Source organism: Netta rufina (genome assembly GCF_964035555.1).
Source record: "Netta rufina genome assembly, chromosome: 9".
Taxonomy (NCBI): Eukaryota; Metazoa; Chordata; class Aves; order Anseriformes; family Anatidae; genus Netta; species Netta rufina.
The window spans coordinates 13,432,650-13,451,797 of record NC_140132.1 but is presented as its reverse complement, the minus strand read 5'-3'; the positions used below and the strand labels follow the sequence as shown (position 1 = coordinate 13,451,797).

Sequence of the window (19,148 nt, the reverse complement as noted above, 5' to 3'; positions counted from 1 at the left end):
GCCTCGGGGCTGAGACACATGCCTAATTTCAAACAGGTGGGTAATAGCATTTATTTTGGTGGTACAATCTTTGTTTAAAGTTAAGCAGATGAAGTTCAGATCCTCGCTGTAAGTTGAAGCTTATGCTGCTGCTAGCATAAGATGATATCCAACCTTGTTATAAAATGGAGCTTTGTCTGCTTAGAGCTGCAAAGCTAAATTAAAATCCTGGTTATAAATGTCAATTGGAAATACAATTATCAGCTTATGAAAAGGCTGGATATTTGTAACATGTAAATTTTCAAGCAAGAAAAGGTGCAGTTTCCCCTTAAGGGAAAGGATGCCAACAACACATGCTCTTGTTCTTCCCAAGAAAATGAGGAGTGTCTGGGGGAGAGGAGATGGGATGGCCTTAAATGTTTTTGTACTCCCTTCTAAAATAAGTTTATAGTTTCCCCATACACAAGTTAATTAAGCTTTCGATTTGACCTTTGTGTTGAGCAATAAAAGTTAACTGGGAAAGATGTGGGTAGAATGAGAACACAAACAAAGCATGCCCCACGTCAGCCAGTGTGAGAACTGTTTCTGTAACCAAAACTAATGAGATCATCAGGACAAAAGCAACAGCCAAAGCATTTTCAATTATTACTAATATTTTTCTTCCTTGAGCCAGTTTATATTTTTCTTAATTACACAGCTTTGAGCTGTGGTGTGATATTTAGCAGATGCCTTCGGCACTTGGCGTGCTGATCACTTGCACACTCCAGACTGGCAGGGGTACCTAATCTTTGAAGTCTAGAGCACACATTCATCTTTAACCATAAAGGTCAATCCTGCATTCCTCTCATCCCCCCAAACTCCCATTAAGTTTAATAGGAGGTTTGAGCATGTGAGGCATGCAGTGTCAGGATCGCTCTCAGTCTTCTGGATATTACCAGTGAGGCATGTACAGAATTTCTAAACTTAACTAATTAATTGCACCATACAGCGATGGCAGGAGGCTGTCACAGAGCTTTTTAGTTGTTTCTTTCATTACAAGAAAGTTACAACAAAAGTTCAACAGATTTACTGGGAACATCATGTTTTACAGATACTTCCATGCTGTGTTTCAGGATATCATGTCAGCTGTGCCGCAGTATGTACAAGGTATCTGGCAAACTAAACAAGCTTAAACATACAACCACAAACATGTGCCTAGGACTAGACTAAAAACAGATGTTTCCAGGAAATGTAAAAGATGTTTGGCATGTTTTAAGCCTATACTTTCAGCTTGTCTGAATTTGAATCAGTCCTGTATTAATATAAACAAAATGACGAAAGCTTTTCTAGCGAGTGACTGACTGATTAATGGAACTATTGCTGAATCACAGAAGGTTTGTTAGGTTAGATTATTTCTTCCCAAGGAAAAGATGGATTGTTTTATTTTGACATTTACCATTGAAGGGGCTGAGGCGGTTATACGTGTGGGTTTACTTTTCAGCCCTCAGAACTAATAGAATTTTATTGTGGCTCATGAAAATCATGCAGGGTTTGCTATGGCAGCTGTATATCAAAAGCCAAACAAATACAGTGACAGGTTTCCTTACACTAGTACAGCTGAGATCATGTGTAATTCTATATACATTTATATTTATTTATATTTTGCATTTGAATGTATATAGACAACAGATTGTTTGGGAATGGGGGGAGGAGTTGTCATTCAATATAAGCGTAGCTTCCAGGCACCTGATATTTCAAATTGTCTTGCAGTTGTTCCCAGCTTTTCTTTATTGCTTTTTTTTCTTTGTTACATTTGACTTTTTTTATAACAGCAATTCCTGCAAATCCCAGCCAGTTTTATTTCTTGAGGAGAGTGGCTGTGGTTCTTCTCACCTTGAAGAACTTAAATTCAGAATGCAGTATGTACAAAATAAAGTAGTTCGCTTGTCCTCCTTCAGGAGGAAGTAATCTGCCAAAGATCGCACTGAGCTTACTGCAGAATTAAAAACTGGACATAGACAGTCTGAGCCCTGATTTATAACTGCTCTCCCAAAGCCAACTTCTCTTCCAGTTACATGCTCCCTAAAAAGAGAAACAGAAAGATTGCATAACTAAAATGGAACAGGTTGATTAATCCCTGTAATCTTGACTCATGCTATATAGTGGGCAATGGCAGGCCCCAAATTTTGGGAGTTGTTGTGAGTTCATCACACATTGGGAGTTCTCGTGTTCCTGTTTCCACAGTGTCTGTTTCTGTGGCTGTTGCAGCTATAACTGGAAATAGTTAGTGCTGGTCTTAATGTCAGGATAATAGATGATTTGGAAATTGTTGTTACATTTCATGGTGACAGCATTGTTTTGCAATTTCAGTGTTCCTTCCTTTGAATATGTAAAAGTAATTTCAGCTTTTGCTACCAGAGGTGATAAAAAGCTAATAATAACACTGCAGCATCTACTGTAATTTAAGAGCCTGTTCCACCGAGTTGCACCTTGCTTTAATTTTCTCCCAAAGCTGTCAGCCAAAACCAAGCCGATGATCGAAGTGAAACTTATCAAGCAACTGAGCTACAACATGGAGAGTAAATGCAGGGACTGACCAGTCCATTGCAGCCCTGTGGTGTCAGTCTCATTACAACCTTAATGAGACGTTCAAGACCAGGGCATTAATTTGCCATCATAGATGCTGACATTCAGGCTTTTCAAAGCACAGTGTTTTTATGAAAGCCTAGGAAGAATATTTACAGGACTAGTCTGGCAAATCTGCTTTGTGTTTACTCAAATACCCTCACCGGGGTTGCACACTTGTGACGATTCATACATTTGCCTGGTGTGATGATCCATAGCTTCCCAAAAGGTAATCCAGCTTCCCCCTGCATGAGATCACTCCATGCAGCTGCCCTTCCCTCCCACCTTTGTCTCCTCTTCCTCAGTGCTGGTGGCAGTGGTGGCCTGTCCAGGGAGTCCTGACATTTCCCCATCACTCCAGCAGAGATGTTGTTCAGTGGCGCTGGCGGATTTTTTAGGGGAACGTTCCTTGTCACACTGATGGTTTGCAATCACAGAGAAAGAACTCAGGTCAAGAGAAGGGCAAAACTGGAAAAGGATGTTTTGTTAAGTAGATGAATTTTATCCCTTGGCAGGACCATAGGAAACCTCTACAGACATTTAAGTAGACCTTACTGATGCTGTTCATTACAGAGCAATAGCATGCCAGTACACCAATCAATAGTTACATCTTTGATAACTTCTGCCAGAACCAGAGCAGCAAACTGCCGAAGGTTTACGCTAAGGAGAGGTAACTAACATCTGGGCTGCCAATATGGTTTGAACTTGTGTCAGATAACCTGATAACCTAAAAAAAGAATAAACGCGTTTTTTTCCCCCTGTGTCATTACTGGCTAAGTTTAAGGTGTGCTTTAATGTGTGACACACCAACACCTTGGAAAGGCATGCTCAGCCCTCACTGCAGGGGAGGTTTTGTGTTCCTAAATTAGACAACAGTGACAGGTTTGACTCTCCCTTTTATCCTGGCTAGTCTCTCAGAGGAATGGTATTGATCCACATAAGTATTTATGAGAAGATCAGTGCCATCCAAGGGGCACATGCATTACTGGGTAGCAATCTGCGGTTAGATCTTTGAGGTGAAGATAATCCTAAATGCTCTAAACATTGAGGTCAAGTAATTTTCATTATGTGCTTTGTTTATGTTGTCAAGATGTGAATTTAACTGCAGTCAACACGTATGAAAGTTCAGCTAAGGAAGTGGACTCAATCTTCTGAACTCAGGGAGCTGTTCTCTGCACTTACAGGAGCCATGGTGCCTAAGGGGACTCAGGGCATCTTCCATGACCCCAACAGACCTAGTCCTTGGCAAGAGTCCCAAATGGCTGTTCACAAAGAGTGCTCGGGCAGTCAGCTGCCTTCACTGAGTAACCCTTCTGGCAGGATTTGAGTATTCACACTGGAAGCCTGGATTAAGGGCACAGCACAGTAGCTGCTACAGTGGCTGAATTACCATCGCTATTTAGTATATCACAGATTTATTTTTTTCATAATGAATGCAATAATAACTATAAACTGAAATAATAAATCTATCACATTAGAAAAGTAACGGTGTAGAATAATCGTGTACCGAGATCCAAAGGTTGTAGTGTACATCAGCCTGAGGTTAGCTGAAGTCTTCAGAGATTTAAACTACACCATTTCTGGAGAGGAAAGAAGGAATGATGATGGGAAGAAAATTTCTAGCAATGGAGAAAGCTTTTAGCTCTAAACCATATAGCTTCAAAACACAGAAGGTAAATACTAGAACAGACCAGTAGTCAACAGAAGTTGTGGGCTCTGCTTGGTTTTATGAAGTCATGATTTGTAGGTTGATTCATGTGTATTGAACATCTGGGGTCTGCTTTGTTGAGACTGCAGTTTCACTATGCTAGTCTTCGCACTTTTTTTTTTTTTTTTTTTTTTTTTTTAGCATTTTCACTATTTTTTTTTTGCCTTTTGAATGTCAGTAATAGACTGAATATAACCATCCCTGACTCTGAGAAAAAGATTTGAGAGAAAAACTCATTTAACTCTGAGTCTCTCTGCCAAAACCCTGGAGTGAGTAAGCAACTGGAACTCTCAGCAAACTGGAAAAATAAACATGAAATCTTTACACTACTGAAATTTGCAGTTAAAAAATAAATATAAGATTGAAAAAGATCTTGAACTGAATTAAGACTGAGGCTACTTTTATTTATTTATTTTAAGAAGAGAGAAAACAGAGCATTTGAAATAAAATACCAGTTTTGCACAGTTAAGTCCTAAATTAGAATTGGCCATGAATAACATCATGGCCAGTACTCCACTGTGAAGTCAAAGATCTCAGAATTTAGTCCTTCCCATGGATAAAGGCAGAATTTTCTAATGTATTATTTAACACTTGTTATGTAGTGCATTAAGCAGTCACTGGGAGGAAAGCTTTTAAAAACCAACAACCTCTCTGATAGCATTAAATCCTACCTTAGATTTTTGGTTAAGTCAATATTAAGAAAATAAATGAATTAATACATTTCAGTCTGCCCGATTTATAGAGGCCAATCAAGTTACAATGCTGGACATGGCCAAGTGAAAGAGGGGAATAGATTTACCTGAGTGAGGTCTTAATTTAATCAGCTGGCCCCAGAGAGCTGAAGTCAGCAGGCTGGGATGATATAAGAGGCAGCAGAGAAATAGTGCATTTACCGCAGTCGAAAAGGAGAATGACAGTGATGGAAAGGAGTCTCGGCAGTGTCAGAACACACCTATTTCCATGATTTATTCTTAATTTACTTTAATGACAATCTGAAGGTTGTCCATTTTTCTTTAAGTGTCCTCAGAATACTGATATTTTCTAAACATTTATAGCATGCCTCTTCTCCCCCTCCTTTCTGTTAGCTCCATTGCAAGTTGGAAATGAAGAGAAACTATGTCTGCAGTTTGCCATAATGAATTTTGAGTGCAGCAGTAGACTGTCCTTTTCCCACTGTATTCCTTGCCAGCCAGTGTCCTTTCTTTGCAGTCAGCCTTGAATCAGGTCTAGGAATCACAGGTTCCTCTGGAATTAATGTTGATATTATGATAAAATGGAGAAATTCATTACATTTCTTTTACAGTTTATACTGGCAAGAACAATGCGTGCTTTCTCAGTACAATAGTTCATTTCTATTATCAAGTGGGTTTATTGATGGCTGGTCAGAAGTACTGACATGCAGACAATGATCTCAGATTGCATTTACGTTTCTGGAATACTTTCAGTCTTTCCAGTTTCTGTCAAGAACTTACTTCTGTGATTCAGAGTTTTCAGACTGTTGTTGAATTTACACTACAAACCTACGCCATTTGCTTTCTGTGTGTATATGCATTGCATTCATTAGTATCACACAATATCCTGTAAGCTTGGACCTGAACAATTATTGTTAATTTTTAAATTCTTCCAGGTAAGAATTTTTTTTGGTTGGTTGGTTGTGGGTTTTTTTTGGTTGGTTGTGGTTTATTTTTTGTTTGTTTGTTTGTTTGTTTGTTTGTTTTTGCCAGGCACTGGGTTATGCTGTTACAGATAATTCCATCATCAGAGGAAACACTGATTTTCCCCACAATGCTATTGAAGGGTTCAATAACAATATGATCGCAATAATACTTGCAAGTAACCTCAGAATGTCAAGATAACTGGAGACCCTTATCAGTCATTTCTTCATTTTAAACATACACGTTTCTGCAGGGAAACACTGCTACTTTCTTAGGAATATAGCCCTTTATATAAAAGATGCCCCAAATTGCCCCAAAATGCATCTGTAAAGAGAAAAAAACATCAGTATTATTCTATACTTCAAAAACAAAACAAATAAAATCATTGTACTTGCTAGGAAAAACTATGAAACAAAACTCAAAGCATTTTCTCTTTGTAGCCACTTTATTTGTCCATGTCGATGAACAAGGCACATGACACACCTGCGTGGTTCTTTGTGTCCATGGCCTATCTTGCCAGGTTGCCCAGGAGTCATGTGCTGCCTTAAAGTTAAGGTAATGCAAAAAGAAACTGGCGAGTTTACTGTTAGTTGACTGTTGGCAACTCAACAACTTGACAGGGGTTTCACTGGGGCATGTTACAAAACCAGTCAACCCTAGCATCACTTTTTAAAGCATGAGCCAGTTCCCATACCAGGTGAAACTGAAAGTATTCTTAATGAGAGAAAGCCAGGTTCTAAAACCGGGTTTAGGCTGTGTCTACAAGTAGAGCAGGCCAGCCAGGGAAGACTTCCTGAGCAAAGCAGTGGGTGCTGAGCAAAACACTGCGGCAACTGGGCCACGTTAATATAAGTGCCTATCACTCTCCATACATGGTTCAGTTATTCATGCTGGAGTACAACATGTTCCAGCCATAGACAGGATTTAAAGCCACTATTTGAAAGACATGTGATTAATCTTACATTTACTTTCATGTTTTCAGATATACTCAAGGACAAGAAAGCCCATCCAGAAAACAGAAATGAACCAAAACCAACTGTGAAAAAGATTGACACCACAACCACCACAAGCACTGTCAAGTCATCCTCTAAACACAGTGTAACTGGAAGCGGGAGCAGTCCAGCCCTGAGTTCCTCACTTGTTATTTTAACAGCACTAGCATTTCTGTGGCATTGTCCTCTGTAGCTGCATTGCAATGCAGCCACTGCACAAGCATTTCTGTTCACTGTCATGTATACCTACAGCCTTACCCACAGGACACAAAGTTAAATGGCTCTCTAGTTTATGCGATATGTTAGAATAAGTATTAAACAATCTGCTGGGGTTGGCGGATAGGAAGTGGCATCACTTACAGTGTCTGAAGATAGCTTCTGACAAAGCCTACCCAGGATACAGAGGGAATGATGACAGAAGTCTGAGTAGCTTAAGTTATGGGGTAGAAATAATTGAGAACACAAAAATTGTGTATGTGTGTGTTACTGTTTTTCTCAGTTTTGTTCACTGGAATCACACTGGCTGGTTTTGTTTAATTTTTTCTGATAAATTAAATGAATGGTGAGTATTCAGATTTAAGCCAATATATACATTATTTCTCCAATGAGCAGCTAATAAGCTATGTCTACAGTTGTAAACCATGTTAAAGTGAAGTATTCTTACCAGCTTGATGAAATTCCTAAATGGTCAAGAAGATCAAAGCATGTTTGAAACTTTTCACTCTTACTGTTTAGATTGTAGGAAGCGACATAAAAGCATATGGTGTGTCTAATATATCAGTATAGTTGCCTTAACCATGGAAAAAATTAGAAACACTTCGTTTACTGAGAGATAGATAGTGAGTTTCCCTGCCCTACAAAATGCCATTACCAAATGCTTAAGCATATGCTTTTAAGGCTTACTGGATCCATGTCCAGCAACAGGAAATAAAAGCATAATAATGTTTTGTGAAGTTAAATGCAGTTTTGGATGGAGAAAAAATGATAATTCAGTTCAAACTTTGCATATGTGATGTTGAAGAGAAAATGACTTAAATTTTCCATAATGGTCCCAGAGATGTAAGTTACCAGGAACTCCCATTATACACAAACTAGATTTTGTGCATTGTGGATCTCTCAAATCATCTGTATCATAAGCTCTGTAATATTTAATTACATTTAATGTTTAAAATTTTGTATCATGATAGTTGTAAATGTAAAGCAATCATATCTAGAACATTCTCTATAATGTCTCATCATGATTGCTTTCCTAGAAAATGCCAAAATATGCATTATATTAGAAGGCTATTTTTTTAAAAATTAATGATACATTGATACATTTTAACTTTTCAGATGAAAAGTACTATCATAACTTCTAATGGGTTAAGAGTTAATGTGTGTTTTACAACTATGTTTACAGTGCCATTGAATATATATATACAAACACAACTGTATGAATACAGTGATTAATGATAAATTTATGAAGCATTATAGTTGTTATACGTACTACATTTCATAACTATTACAACAGTTTAATGGCCATTTTCATGTTGTAGACTATTATTATGTACAGTTTTATAAGATTTAATGTAAAACATTTACCTTTGTTTTTTGTATAACACCACTTTTGATACTTGGAGCCACACAGCCATTGTCAATCAGAAGAAAGAACCCTGTATCTTACAGGCATTTTGTTGGCAACTCTGATTATGAAAGACATGCTGATTCAAAAAAAGTGCCATGTGCTAGTATTACTGCGTGCCATTTTTTTAAGTGGCAATAATACGAGACAAGTATACAGTAAGTGGACAAAATTCACTGTATTTGTATGTTTTCAGATAGCATTAGTGAACATGTCTAAATATATTTGCAGAGGTGGAGCTTCAGTTTTGTTTTTAATTTGGGCTGTGAGTTCATACTTGCAGACATAAAAGTGTAATCAGAACCATCCAGCTGGGAAAGAGTTGTCTCTAAAATGAAAAGAGCTAAGTTTTCTAAAATAATTAATTTTTCACATTGGAAAAAGGAGATAAAATGAAAGAAGATGCTTATGCTAACATGAAATACTTTGAGTTCTGATTTTTCAAAATGGAAAGGATATTAATATCCAAAGTGTTTTTCAAATCATATCAGTGTAAATTAGTTTTCCCAAAGGTACAAAAATGTCTATGCTGTACTTTCCAGAGTTTTGAGCTGCACCAGTCTATTGAACCATAATTAAAAGTGCAACTTGTATTCATTTTCAGTGCCCTTTGGAAAAGTGCACTTTTACCTGAGGAGGTGTGCAAGTCATGTCATTTGTACTACGAAAGGACAATATCATTCCTGCAGTCTTAAAGGATCAGTTGCGACAGCTGCTGTTAGTTTGGTCTCTGTGCACACATGGAAATATACTTCTGGTGCTAACTTATCACCAGCTCCTCAGGTAATACCGATCACTGTGGCTTCACTGAAGCAATTCAAAGGTTTTTGATGCTTGTGAACCTGACACCTAATTTAGTATGCTCACAGCTGAGGTACTGTCATTGTTATTCAGGCACATACATCGGCATTTGCATACTTAAGTCTCCATCAGGATTCCTGTGGATAGAGGTGTGGTTTCAGGGTTGAGCTCTGATGCTAACAGATTTCTGCTGGGCAGCTTGGCCTTTTCTCTTCTTCACACCTGCAGAGTGGGAACTTGAATACCTGGAACTTGCATGTCTTTTTGAGGTCTTTCCTCTAAAAGTTCTGTGGTTTTAGCTCAGACCAGTGATGCAGCTATCCTAGTATTTAGCTGTAGCAGGGCAAGTGCAGAAACCCTGAAAGTAGGCGCGTATGGAATAACTCACCCAGGGAACTTTTTGCTGTTGGTAAACCTCTGATATATTTAATCAACAAATGTGAAAAATTGAGTGTTTGAATTTTGGGGTTGGTTAGTATTTTTACAGTGTAGCATTCATCTCTGAAGCTAAACAAGACAACCCTTTTCAAGTTGCTGTGACAAAACTAGAACAAATTCAAACAGTGGGATGAGGTAGATTCATCAATTTATTTTGTCGGAGTCAATACTTTAATAGGCACAGAACAGAGGATTCAACAGCTATTAATGCATTTCACGCTGATGTACTTTTACACTGTAAGAAGAGTTCTGGCCAAGATGGCATGAAATCGGTTCATAATGTGCATCAGCTTTAAGGAGCCATGCAGTGTATTTTTACCGATAGTTTAAGTTATTTTTCTCAGGATCAGTTACATACATATAAAAAAGAGTATTTTCCATTAAACAAACAAAATTGTGTACTAGCAAAGGCAAAACCAAGTTCCTGTGTCAGACAGGAAGCATTTATTTTTGAATGATCAAGATGCCTATTTGGCAAAATCTTAATTTGCTATCAAGGACACTGTAATTCTTGGTAATTACAAAGGTCTACACTCAAAATATGTTTGAACTTGTCTGTGTAATCTCAGCATAAAATAATACACCAGAGAGCATTGCTGTAGCTTTGCCTAACAGTTATGAATTTTATTTAGCCACTGCTTCTTGAATGTTTATTGTTTTCCTATGACTTTCTTTTAATATTTTGCTGTGCCAGCATTTCTGAATGCCAGCATTGGAAAGTAACTGCTGTCATGCATTTGTGAGTAAACACAATCTATAATTTTCTTTTGTTAATGATGTAGGCTTCTTAACAAATAAGACAAAGTTGCCATGGACATACAGTCAGTTCCTAGTGTCTCAATATTCTTTGGGCAACATGTTACACCAGGTTCATGTGAGAGGTTCTAGTGGTTTGTGTATCACTTTCTCCTTCCTGGCTATGAAAGAATCATGGAGAAAAGTGAACACAGATGGACAAAAGCATGTGTGGCTGCAGTGTTGCCATTGCATGGCAACCTCCAGCTGTCTTTTCCAAGGCCCTGAGCTGAGCATTCCCCTCTAATTTTCAACAGCTTTTATACCTCTCCATGTTTATGCACGGAGACTGGACAGCCAAAGAGCAGCAGGAGAATCTAGGCTGCATCTTAAGACAACTTAACAGACACCTGCTATGAATTGCTCTTTCTTTGCAATTCACATTCTCTACAAAAACTGGCATCTTGTTTTCAGCCTTGATTTTTTTTCTGGCTTGCCTGTTGCCAGTGTTATGCCCTGTCCTGAACCAGGTAGTCTGTCATTGTGTAAAGAACTGTTGATTCTGATCTCTCACACAGTAATGAACCTTTTGAGGTATAAATATCTGTCAGAGCTTGATAGAGCAACACGAATAATTATGTCCAGCTGCATTTACTTCACAGGCTCTGGGTATGGGTATCTGGTTACGAGATTCACATCTCTTTGATCTCTTAAATTAGATCTGTATTTAATATATCCCTATTTTATTTTGTTACCAGGTCTGTAACACATATCATAATTTTTCAGTTTGACTCTCTAATGCTGAATGGGTCTTCTCAATATTGTCCTAATGATGCTGTGTGCAGTCTTCTTTTTAATGTTAGATGAGCCTTTTTGCACAGATTTACTGAACCGTTCTTATTCAATACTACACATGATTAGGTTTAAGCAAGACCTGTTCAAGTGAAAGGAGCTGAAGCACATTAAAGAAAGATACCGAGTAGGAAAACAATCCAGAAAGTCCTTATGTTGCTGACTGGGGCTCTTCATATTTAGCATATTTTAAGGTTTAGCTAAAATTCCGGTCAAAAATTCCTAACTAACGTGGGTTCAAGGGGATTTCAGCTGATTTTTTAAGTGGGAAGTAATTGATACACAATCTTTCTTTATCCCTCTGTATGTGGGTCTGTATATATAGGGGACATTCACAGAATCACAGAACTTTAGGGACTGGAAGGGAGCGTGACACATCATCTAGTCCAATCCCCCTGCCGGAGCAGGAACACCTAGATCAGGTCAAACAGGAATGCATCCAGGAGGGTTTTAAATGTCTCCAGAGAAGGACACTCTACAACCCCCCTGGGCAGCCTGTTCCAGTGCTCTGTCACCCTCACCATAAAAAAGTTTCATCTCATATTTAAGCTGAACCTACTACGTTCCAGTTTGCACCCATTGCCCCTTGTCCTGCCATTGGATGTCACCGAGAAGAGCCTGGCTCTGTCCTCCTGACGCTCACCTTCTACATATTTACAAATGTTTATAAGGTCACCCCTCAATCTCCTCCTCTTCAAGCTAGAGACCCAGCTCCCTCCGCCTTTCCTAAAATATATCTTGCACATTGACCAGCATGATATCAGAAATGCTCACATTACAACTAGCCAAAAACATTTGAGACACTTATTTTCATTTACAGCATTTTGCTATTCACAGTGTTGTTTTTAATGACATAGGGCATATGCATTAATGAAAACTGAAGGATGTGACAGTCAATGTCATCATAGCTGCAGCATGCCTCAGTTAAAAAGGACGTGATAATGTCTTAACTCCTGTTGCCCCTGAATCCTGTAATTGTTCTCTGGTTTACATTGTCACTCTCTAAGGAAAAACATTTGAATTGTATTAAATATTAAGCCACAAAAAATAAATATTGGCCAAGGGACTGTAATAAATAGATAACAAACTCAGAAAAGTATCCTGCATTCAGAATAGAGAATAAGCCTAAATAAGAAACCCATTCTGGACCAAAACAATTTTTCAAGACACTTTCTCCTCTCCATATTTGGCCCCATTCCCTTGCAGTACATACAGCACAATATGAAGCCTGTATGCAAGAAACTACTGCATTGAATTTAGGAAAATGAATTAAAACTATTGCTGTGTAGTAGTATTTTGAAATCTTGCTTAAAGCATGTCTCCTTTGGCTGGTTATGACGAATGTATTTAAACAGTGTTTGCAGTTGCTTAAGTTCTTATATAGTAAATATTGACAGTTACTACAGCTTTCAGAAAAGGCTGCTGGACACGGACTGTGAAACAATGTTTTTGTGTCACTCCCATGCAATTGAGATCAGGCTCTGTCTTTATAATAGACTGGTTTACACATTCTAATTATTATCAACACTACAATGATTTTCACTGCAAAAATATAACACCCTTTTTAGAGAAGGGCACACAAGAGAGAGGCTACTGATGCTTTCATGAGGCATGTAAAGTACTTCATTAAATAGCCAGTAACAACCACTGAGGGTTTTTTTTTTCATTTCTGTGCAAAATGCATTAATATTACCTTGCAAAATTATGCTGTTTGCACTTAATCATTTCAATTAATCTTTAGTAAATTACCCACTACTTTGTAATTATAATATTTGCAGCTAATTTAGTGCCATTCTAAAAAATCATTTGTTGCATAATATAAGCAATTAACATTTATTCATTTTTTCTATTGCAGGAGATATATAAATTATCCTCAGTGGCCTTTCTGTACACCTAATTAGCACCTGTCTGAATTATTCCACAGGCTATGGACGTTTCATTTGAAAAATAAATGCATTGCTAGTTTCATGAACTCTTTACAAATACACAGTTGTAAAATTTACTTTCCAGGTGAATAGAAAAACATGTTTTCATATGTCTTCCGTGTTTATGAGGTAGGCTAGGCTTTTAGGTTATTACATCTAGAATAGGTGCTGGCATTTTTAATGCATTTAAAATGGAAATAGTCAGATACCTCTCTCGCATAATTAAGTAAACTATCCCAGATTTGTAGTGTATTCTGTAATGAAAAGGAAAGCAAGGGGACATCAAGAATATAGATCCTAAAGTAACTCTCCCACTTCTGTATATGCATATACAACTAGGAAGTTTAATTAATTAGGGACTATCCAAAGCATTTGTGTGCTGTAGTGTCAAGGATAAAGTTGTGGAAATTAAAGCAGATTGCTTCAATGTTGTAAGTAAGCTTCGAGGTAAACACTAATTTTCTATTTAAATGCAGAGTATATTGACTAAGATCATTTGATCTTTCTAAAAATGAGATCTGAAGCATTCTAACAAGAATGCCAATATGAAATATTTACAACCACCACACATACGAAATTAGGAAATCGAAAAGATTTTGAGATTTCTCTGTGGGCATAAAATGTTGCAACAGACTCAGCTCCTATAAATGAGCACAGCTCCTTTGATTTCAGTTTAGCTATGTAAATTTACCCCAGCCTAGTATCTAGCCCAAGAATGTGAATTCCTTCCCATCTTTTTGCAGGTGCAGAAAATCAAGAGTAACTGCAGAGATTACAAAATTTCATTACAGTTTTACATTCCTTGGGCCACTGATCAGATAAGTATCATCATGCCTCAAAAGGAAATCCGTAACACATGGGATGCTGTGAGTCTTCTGGCATTTTCCATTTCCAGGGGCATAGCAGGGGCCTTTTCAAGAGAAGCAGCTTGTACGATCTGGGGGCTAAGAGGAAGTGTTCATACAGTGAGTATCTTTTAGGGAAGAAAGTCTTTCTCAGAGGTTTGTCGATATAGATCAGACCTTGAGGCAGATCAAGTTTGATTTTTCTGCTTCATGTTAAAGTGTAAGATCCAGGTCTTAAACTGGCCTCAGGAACTCAATGAGACTTGGTGGAGAGAACTGATGGCAGCTTTGATATTTTCACAGAAACTTAAGCAGCAGAGAAGGAAAGCAACCATATTCTGCTTCTGATGAAGCTTTTATATTTTTGCATTAATTTTCAGATAAAAATGACCTGGTGTTTTCCAGGCTAGCAGTGACAAATTCATGAGTTCCTGTAACCTTATGTTATGCTACAGAGAAGAAAGGCGATTTCCTCCTGAGTAGGAACAAAAAGAAGGTAGTTTTCTTGTTTGTTTTAAAATTGTATTTTACTTTGTGCAAAACATCCATACTTGGAAGAAAACCAAAACGGGATGTTGGGTTTCACAGAGACACAAATTCCCCTGATTGGAGTTGTTCTTGGTACGTGTAGTGCTAACAGTCTGTCCAATTGTCATGAAAGAGGATATCCTCCCCCTTTGGCTCTTTTGTTTGTTTGTTTGTTTGAGAAAAGCTATAGTATATGGCTTAAAACCACGTACAGTCAAAAAACTGTTGACAAGTCCACAAAGCAGTGAAGAAAGCAGATGTTTGCTGCTGGTGTCGTTAAAAATGAGAAAAGGAATTTAACTGGAATATTCAAGCTTTCACATTAGGGATGAACAATACAGTTGAAACCTATTCCCGAAATAACATAGTTGAATATGAGAGCAGGGTAACGGAGCAGCAATAATACATGAAATGTTTATTGTATGCCATTTTATTATACGGGGCAGTATTGGAATAAAAATGGAAGTCAACACACTATACCTTGCATCATACCACCATTTACTGTATTTACTGTACTCTAATATCAGAACTAATATAGTATGAATGTTTACAATACACTGGGGTAGATATTACAGCAAAATACATGCTTTGCCATTTAGATTTTTAAAGAATTAGTTTGTGGCCTCCTAGTCTTTTTTAGTTCATTTTATTTTACAGGAATTAATAGGCTGCTTACATTTGTATTATACATTAGTTGCATCCTGGGTATTTTAAGTTCCAAAATATATTGGTTTTGCCCTAAGCTGTATTCAAGCTATAATAATTATTTCTGTTTCCCAAGTGCGTTTTATTTGCAGTATATCTCTTTATATTTTATTGAATTGTCAGTTTTCTTTAGTTTGTTTTCAGCATTGAACATGATAAAGGCAATTTAAATAAGAAGTCTGGTATTTCTTCTTTTAAGACATTGAAGAACAAGGTTACTTTGAAAAGTTAAAGGAAACTGTGTTTTGTAAAGGACAGTGAGCTATGAATGGGAATAAAAATAAATAATCCGCAGCTGGAAATTGCTGTCTTCTGATATAATTTTTTTTTTCTGAGTGTTTTTCATCATCTTCATAAGTTAGAAAGATGGAAAAATCTTATTTAAGATTTTAATCAGCTCAGGTTATATTCTGAATAAAGGATACAGACCTTGATTACTGCTAGAGAAGTCAATACTTTGGCCATACTCTGGCAAAGAATGGTTTATTTCTTCAGCATGTAACTACTCTCTTGCTCTTTTTGTAATAAATACAGTGAGATGTAAAGGTGCCTACCTGCTCTTCTGGGAGCTCTTAATATTATTGAAGAGACACAATACTTGCAGCAGTCTCCTGGGTAAATGCCAACATACCTCCACACAACAGGTAGGACTCATTTCATCAAAACTTCCATTCCTACATAAACAATCAGATCTGAGCAAGACGGAGGTCTTGCAATAACTGTGTGCCATATTAAAAGCCTTGCCCTTGGTTTTGATTAGGATTGCATTACTTTTCTGTCTTCATATGGGCCACTATACTGGAAAAAGGAAACTCCCTGCTGTTTGCTTAGTGTTTTCATTGCTTGTCAGTTATGAACATCCCAGTTTCTCTTCTTTTGAAGGAGAAAAATTTAATCTTGTATTATTGTCAGATGCTGATTATAGTGCTTGTGCTTCTACCATTTCATTAAGTGACAGAGCAGAGACCTTAGCTCTTGCAACCATTTGTTAGAGCTACTTCCCATGAGCTTCTTTTCATTGTTCTGTTAGAAAGGCTGTTTTTTTCCTGCTTATCTCTTTTATCTCCTGTTTTGGTAATATTTAGGAGGTTCTCCTAGTATTCCCAAAATGGGTTGGGTAAAGACCATAGAACCACAACAGTATCATGAAATAAATATTAAAAATAAGTCTTTAAATGACTGTATTCCTGCTATCTACCTACCTGTTTCTTTGTTTGTTTGTTTTGTTCTTACTCGTTTTGTTTTCTGGTTTCATGATGATTTGAGTGGTGCTTCTAAAGCACCCATAATTCCAGTTTTCCCTGATTCTTTGAAAACACTTCCTGTTTGAGGTTTTGGAGTTATATACAGCTCTTCTCACCATCTATGTAGAGTGCTTTTTGCTAATATACTCATTTTTGATCCATCTCCAAAGATAATAGCTAGCAGCTCTTTTCTGCCAATGCTAGAGGAATGCTTATTCTCTGAAGTGCTGCCTCATAAAACCTTTTAAAGTTTAAGGATTTTGCATTCATCCTCTAATTAAGCAGGTGTCTAATTCTGTGAAACTGCTTCATTCTGAAATCCAACCTGTCTCCACTTCAAAGGATGTTGTTTCTTTTTCCAGAGATGTTAAGAAAAACTGCTTCCTTGATGGTTCAAATTTGTAAGGTTATTAAAAGGCTTTGCTTCTCACCTGATTCAGTACTTACTTTCCAAAGATACACAGAATATACCAGATCTGATGAGATGCTTCACCAATGTTCCCTAATAGTGGTATTAGAGTTCATCTTTGACTGAAAGTCTTGCTTTTCCCATTAGGAAACCAAATCTTTCCTAACATACTTGTTGGTTTTGATTTTAAGCAATATGTCAGTTTGGCTCCGAAATATGTCTAGAATATGTCATACCGAAACCCTGGGAAAAAGGAGAGCATTTCACCTTGCTTGTCCTGTAGGGGTTCCAGTATGGTATAGCTCCAAATGCAACCATTGACTCACTAGACCGGTGGTTAGCTTTATGATCCTGACAGAAGCAGTGTGACTCTAGTGGAGGAAGTCTTTCAACACTTCAGTTTTACTTTTTTTTTTTTTTTTTTTTGAAAGTATGCTTGTGAAATCATTATTAACTCAGGAACCCAACATGAACCACAAATCATCTCAAAAGAGCACACTGAAAGCACTCCTTGTGTAAGGAAGAGCTGAGTTTTATTTTCATTTATTGTGTGCCAAGGAGATTGTGTACCCAGAGTTAACTTTACACGAAAGAAGGAATTCTAAAAGCAACAGAAACCCATGTGCTGCACCTACAGGATTAGGTCTGACAGGACAGATTACTACCTTTCCCATCATCCACGTTTTCAAGAAAACAACATACAGATGAAAGCAGTTTGCCAAGACAAGGAGAAGGAGATTACACAAGATGTGTACTGTGTAACAGAACTGTGTACTGCTACCACTGTGAGCCCTGCTCACTCACTGGCTACTCACTCAGTGGCTACTCAGCATTTAAGGCCTTCTGGCTCCCCAGTTGTATGTCCAAGATAACACCTGGAACTTGAAAATGTCCACAGAGAAGAAAGAAAACTCATCTATTACAGAGTTGACTCCCATGGTTCAGCAAGCATTATTCTCTGATCCCTGGGGAAAAAACAGCACCCTCTCATGGGGCCCATGTTTTCTCTCAGGGTTTGCACTGGAGCATGCTGGTGGTTTAGGCTAATGTTTTTACAAGCAGGATTAAAAAAGGATGAATTAGGCTTGAAACAACCCTCCAGTTTCAGAGCTATCCTTTAAAAACAAACAAACAAAAAAAACTTCCTTTTTCATACAACCCATTAGTTGTTGACTCCAGCAAGTGCTGGGGCAGCAGGAACCTGTTCCCTTTATTACATTGCACAAACTGTTTAGGTGTCTGTCCTCTCTTTTCTCAGCCAGAAGTGAGCAGACCTTTCTAGCTGCAAAATCAATAATTCATTAGAGTAACTCAGTCTGCAGCTCTAGAAAGTGCCCTAGTTGTACTGTCTATAAAATGTGGATTTTCTCAAGATTTTTCCGGAATAAGAAACTCCTAAGAGTGGCGGTGATTTTGCTTTTCCCTGGAATGTATGCGTGTTACCTGCATACCTGCTGTGCACTGCTCTGTTTTGCAGCTGTGTTCAGCTTGTGGTCACCACTCACCACTTTCTCGTCTGAGTTCCACCTTAAACTGGATGTGAAGTTCTTGAGACACATTTGGTGCATCAATTTCCTCAGGGCATTTCTTTAATTTAAGGAAAGGTACAGAGACTCCAATTAACCTCAGATGAAGAGACCCATAGTTCATTGTCTGTCTGGGAAAATGAACCTCAGGAAACTGTACTCTTACATTGCAAGTGCATTTCAGAACACAATCAGAATTCGTGTTTTTGGCTCCTACTCTGGCATGTAATCTATTAGAACAGTGTGAACAAACAAGTTCATTAACGTCCCAGAGCCTTATTTTTTTTCTCCTTGCAAAGAATAAATTATATTTACTGTGGGTGAAATCTGAAAAAAATCAACACAAATTAAGAAAATCAGTATGTGTTAACTTGCTACGCAGTGGTAACTACCCTGACCTTTTCTTATAAGCAGAACGGGAATTTGCAGAAGTAAATGCACTGGTGAACACTGAGTTTCTGATGTTGCCTACAAAATTATGTCCATACCCACAGTTACGCAAGTAACTAGGAGTGGCAGCTTATTTTGTCTGAAAAGAAAGTCAAAAGCGTAAGATTGATACTGTCAGAGAGCAAAATGAG

At 37.7% G+C, this 19,148-nt stretch overlaps 1 protein-coding gene across 1 annotated transcript in view; it reads left to right on the top strand.

The window, feature by feature from the left end:
* LOC311212585 (glypican-5-like) overlaps positions 1-15,634 on the top strand; it is a 368,484-nt gene extending 352,850 nt beyond the window's left edge. Inside the window, exon 9 of the mRNA XM_084292068.1 lies at positions 6,929-15,634. Within this exon, the coding sequence (XP_084148194.1) occupies positions 6,929-7,131 (203 nt within the window). The 3' untranslated portion in view covers positions 7,132-15,634. The remainder of the gene's footprint in view (positions 1-6,928) is intronic.
* The last annotated feature ends 3,514 nt before the right edge of the window (positions 15,635-19,148 follow it).